The sequence below is a fragment of the Triticum aestivum genome, chromosome 2A (genome assembly GCF_018294505.1).
Source record: "Triticum aestivum cultivar Chinese Spring chromosome 2A, IWGSC CS RefSeq v2.1, whole genome shotgun sequence".
Lineage (NCBI taxonomy): Eukaryota > Viridiplantae > Streptophyta > Magnoliopsida > Poales > Poaceae > Triticum > Triticum aestivum.
Window position 1 is genome coordinate 559,316,518 of NC_057797.1, and position 5,481 is coordinate 559,321,998.

The 5,481-nt window shown below is 50.4% G+C and overlaps 1 protein-coding gene across 1 annotated transcript; it reads right to left on the bottom strand.

Moving 5' to 3' along the window:
* Positions 1-236: 236 nt before the first annotated feature.
* On the bottom strand, positions 237-4,639 carry LOC123189408 (glutathione hydrolase 1). Its single transcript, XM_044601818.1, has 7 exons — positions 4,536-4,639; positions 4,118-4,443; positions 2,124-2,639; positions 1,447-1,679; positions 983-1,247; positions 746-883; positions 237-611 (listed from the first exon to the last, which is right to left on the bottom strand). The coding sequence occupies exons 1-7, from the start codon at positions 4,540-4,542 to the stop codon at positions 390-392; spliced, it is 1,707 nt and encodes a 568-aa protein (XP_044457753.1). The 5' UTR covers positions 4,543-4,639; the 3' UTR covers positions 237-389.
* Between the last annotated feature and the right edge of the window lie 842 nt (positions 4,640-5,481).

Genomic DNA, 5,481 nt, shown 5'->3' on the forward strand with positions numbered 1-5,481 from the left:
GTGATTGGCGGCCGACACGCCACACGACGGGTGTGGGATTGCGTGGGGCCGGCGGGCGTGGGGGTGGGGCCGGCGCGGCGCCACCGACAACGCGTTGACTGCGAGCGGCCGCTTTAATTTTTTTCCCTCCCGGGCGGGCGGCCGGCCTGTATTCATATACGTATACCTCCGTCTGTTTTTTTTTTGCGAGCGGGCGGGCCGGCGGGGCAATCTTATGCCCATCCTACCCTTTGTTATGAAGGGGTATTGGGCAATCTCAGCCCTTTTTGTGTTTACGGGTTGTCTACCGAAGCAGAAGTGATACAAGAATCACGCGTGTATCTTGAGCCGATAACAGCCAGAGAGGCTGCCCGTCGAATGAACCCGTAGACGCGGTCCAGCCATCAAGTTCAGTACCCCGCCGGGACGCCGCCTTTCCTGGGATCGCTCACGGCGGTCAGGTCCCCGCGGCCCTCGACGTTGTGCACCACGAGCTGGCTTATGGTTCCCCCGGCGAGGAGCTTCAGGGCGTGGCCCTTCTTCAGCAGGTCGCCTCTCGTCGCTGCGTCCAGCAAGAATACGTCGCCGGTCACCGTCGTCCAGTTCTCGTACTGAACCACATTCGGGATCAGCTGCAACCATTGTCCAATACCAAGCAACCAAAGCATCAGAGTTGTCGGATGGGATGGTCGTTCGAGCTTGCATTTGTGCATATATAGTTGATGAAACGAAGAGAACAAGAAATAGTTTCAATCAAGAATGGGACCTGGTGATAAACTCGCGGCGCCATGACAGAGGACAACGGATCCATGTTCTTGGCGAAGTGGTTGAGGAGCACCTCGATCGTCCCGGCAGGGATCATGCTCCCGCCGCTGGCGCCCACCGCGGCCTTCAGCTTCCCATCCTACCACAGATACAGCACGAAAACAATCAGAACCTTCAGCCTCGTCGGAAAATTTACAAGACGCAGTTCACATCTTCCATTGCGGCCTACTAATCTAACCTTGAGAACGATGGTTGGACACATGGAGGAGAGGGGGCGCTTCAGAGGGGCCACGAAGTTGTTGGGGGCCGGCGGTGGAGTGTTCGCGGTGGTGTTCGCCGGCATGGAGAAGTCGTCCATCTCATTGTTGAGCAGAACGCCTGTGCTCGGGGACAGGATCAGGGATCCGAAGTAGGCGTTGACGGTGCTCGTCATCGAGACGGCGTTCCTCTCGCCGTCCACGATGGATAGGTGGCTGGTCCCGTGGTCCTGAAGGATGTTCCACCTGAAATATGCAAGTTGGTCAGGCAGGATCAATTGGTAGGGCAGCTCGCACTGAATCAGGAAAGATGGCACTGCTCCATGATGTAGTAGTGCACTGAGAAGTTCAGGTTCATGGTATGATCCAAGATGGTCAGGTGATTTTGGGGCATATCATCCACGAAGGTGATGAGAACATGGTTTTGGGATGCAGGTTTCTTTACCTTCCTCCATAATGTTGAGGTGAAAATGTCATATTATCATAAATCGTTCTCTTCAGCTCAGCAGCAAACTTGGGGGAGAGCATATCAGAGACAACCGCACCAACATCAACAAAGTCGGGATCTCCAAGATTCATCTTCACTGCCATGTAATGTTTCAAGGACTCAACAAGGCGATGAATCCCAAGAGAGCCAGAAATACCAGAAACTCCATACTGAGCCAGGATGTTCAAAACCTGTAAAGTAAAAAGGGATATCAAGAAATAACATGCACACAGAAATTGTCGCCGTCGGAACGTTAGATTTTTCTTCCAAAAGCGTGATGACACCACTTGACCTGAATGCAACCCTTGTGCTTATCTCTCACCGAAAGAGTACTTGTCTCGTGTTGAATAAATATCTCATTAAAGAACTTCACATCCTTCAAATGTGAAGTCTTCGCATCTCTATCAATCTTATCCAGAACCAATTTTCTTAAGCACGATGCATATCTTTTCAATGGAACTTTTGACAAGAAATAGCTACTCTAGCTGACTATTCAGAAAAAAGAAGAAGCAGCCAATATCTCTGTCCATCGTCAAAACAACATATAGCAAAAGTGCATGAAATTCCAACCAAAAAATTTCTGTATACTGAAATGAAAAACAGTGAACAAAAATTTGCACATATAGAAAGCTTACCAGCATGAGGCCGGCACCACCGGCAGAAGGAGGAGGCATGCTGAGCACGGTAAGCCCCATGACATTCTGCGAGAGCGGCCGGCGCACCTTGACCTGATAATGCTCCAGGTCCTCCTTGGTCATGATCCCTCCGGCCTCCTTCACGTCCTTGACCAGCAGGTCCGCCACCGGGCCACTGTAGAACGCGGCCGGCCCTCTCTCCGCGACGGCCTCGAGCGTCCACGCGAGCTTGCCGTTGCGGCACACGTCGCCGACCTTGAGGATCGCCCCGTTGGAGGCGTACACGGCCCGCATCCCGGCGTTGCCGAGGATGCCAGCTTCGGTCGCTTTCATCTGCATGTGGAGGTACGGCGACACCGTGAACGCCCAGGCGAGCTTCGCGGCCGGCATCACCAGCTCCTTCCATGGGAGCTTGCCGTGGCGCTTCCACGCCTCGTAGAGGCCCGCGATTTCACCCGGGACTCCGATGGAGAGCGCGCCCCTCGCTTTCAGCGTGTCATTGCCGCCGTACATGTCCTGAATGCACAATTGAGATCGCTAGTGTTCATAATTCACCTTTTTTTTACGTACAGGAGCAATTGTTCTTGCCAAATCCCAAACGGTAAATGGGCAAGAAGACTCTTAGATTCAAGACCTGGCCATATAATCAACTTCAAGACTCGAGAGTAGCAAACTAGCAATGTGTTTTTCAGTTTTATGTTTTCAAATGAGACAGGTTTAGATGTGTGCATCAGGCAGATGTTACCCATTATGATCTGTATCCACTTTATGCTACATTTTAAGCTAATGAAAGTATCATTTATCGAAAAAATTAGAGAACAAGTCCTGGCATTTCGTGTAGACTGGTAACGGGTTAGATAGAATGTAACGATCAAGTGGGGCGACAGCAAGCTAACAACTGGCAGGCATATGGAATTGCATATGGAATTTTGAGGTACTTTTACCATATATAGGAATTTGTCCAAGTTAACCCTTTTAAGCAGACCCCAAGCATAATAGGCAACAGCCCAACCAATTATTTTTCGAGTGTCCACACCCACAATTTTATTTCTGGCTAGACATATGGAATGGCGGATCATGTTCCTGTACATTACCGCACTAGTGCGCTGACAAAAAAGTAGCGGCCGAAGCACTGAACGGGACGTGGTTGGGCGCATCGTAGCATCAGTTTGCACGCCGGCCGGCCGGACGCGGATTCGTTTTGGCTTTCCCAGTCCGGGCTGCAACTGGCGGCCGAGAGAAGCAAGTGGGCGCGTGATAGCGTGGGGCGCCTCCTCTCCACTGGTTAAACACACGGACGCGCGGCATTGAACATGGCGCCACTATGTAGCTTAGCCTCCACGCGTATGGCCCTCGGCCACGCCGATGGGTCGCCGTCCTCCCTTTGTTCTTCCCGTCACTCCAAGGTATACTATCTTAGTACTACAACCCAACACAAGCAACAGCAAGTGTTTCGACCAATACTGAATACTTACTACAGTACTAGGGAGTAGGAATCGAGCAGCTAGAGTGGGTGCGCTGTGTCTCATCTCTCCCATGCATGGCATGGCAATGGCATGGCATGTCCATGTTCTTTGCCAGTTGTGACGGAATAATAGTATAAGGGATCCAGAAAGGCACACCAACCATGTGAATTAACCACCGAGTAGGTGTGTGTATGGTACTACGGTTATATGTATTTTTAGTTTGATTGATACTCCATCGGCTTGACGATATATATTTTTTTCTAGGATGGGTTTGGTGGTATTGTTGTCAGTAAGTTTGGAAATTTTGGTGTGGATGCTTGAGAGGCGCCCAACACAGCGCAAAATGTTTCGGCTCAATCAGCTTAACCATGCATGCAAATTTGCATTGTACTAGATTACGAGTAGTCTGCACCGTAAGTATGGTCAAGTCTCAAATCATATGATTGAACGAATAAAGTAAGGAAATGCACAAGCATCCACAAGTCTTTGAGTAGACCAAGGTAAGAGACGACTCTTCCAATCACGCACCTTTGTAGCCGCCAGCGGCGCGGTCTCACGGGAGTCGTAAACGACGGCCGTGCCGTCGGCGAGCCTGACGAGCATGAACGCGCCCCCGCCGATGCCGCTGGACGCGGGGCTGACCACGCCGAGGCAGAGCGACGTGGCGACTGCGGCGTCCACGGCGGTGCCGCCACAGCGGAGCGCGTCACGCCCGATCTTGGAGCACCGCTCGTCGTCGGCCGCCACGGCGCCGCGCGGCGAGGTCACAACCTCCCTGCGTGCAGCCTCCGCCGCCGCCCCGGCGGCAAGGAAGAGCAGGACGAGCGCGGCCGCCGACCATCGTAGGCGTCCAGCTGCTCGAGGTGAGAAAGAAAAAGGAGTCGCTTAGCGCACAGTGATACAATTTGCGCGCACGATGGAGGGAAGAGAGTGAACAGAGTCTAACGGGCCATCAGCAGAGGCGCGGGAGGGAGAGGACCGCGTGGAAGAATCTGACCGGCGAGTTGGACGAGTCGATCGAGTATGAGAAGGCCACACGGCAAGGTTTTATATACAGGTTTTGTTTAAAAACAAGTTTTTTAACACAGTACAAAGCAGCCGCTTACATGTACTCCCTTCGTTTTTATTTACGACGTATATTAGAGTTGACTAAAATCAAACTTTCTAAATTTTGACCAACTTTATAAAAAAAAATTATCATAACAAATCTACATAACATGAAAATACATTTAATAATGAATCTAATGGTATTGATTAGTTTTAGTTTTAGATACATCTTTTTTTATTCATTTTGGTGACAAATATTTTCGGACGGAGAAGTATATGTTAATATTTTTGTCTATAAACTCAAAGCTTACAAAGTTTTACTTTGACTAAAGCAAATATGCGGAGTAAATAAAAACGGAGAGAATACACGCATACACTCATCCCTATGAAAACATAGGGGCATACCATACCCCTATGTGTTAGAATAAATCCGAGGCATACCGTTGATCATCCAAGGTCAAGCAATCACACAAGCACGACACCGAGATTTGTTAACGAGGTTCACCGATATGGCTACATCTCCGAGGCCTGACTATGGGCGCTCCTCTCCATTGACACCGTCACAATACCGCACCCGGTCGCCCTGGACACCGGCACATGCCGCCGGCTTCCCCTGCGTTCCGGTGATATTATGTTGGCATAGGTTACATCGTGTGTCTAGCCCCGCTATATATGAGAGGCCTAGGATACAAGTGTCCTACTAGAACACGACTTCATACCCTGTAAACACAATACAACTACAAGTCCAACTGTAATCTACCTTGTACACAATATTCGACACAACTCTAACAAACTCCACCTTGCCGAATATTCTCCACCATCCTCGATTTGTCCATGCATCAAAC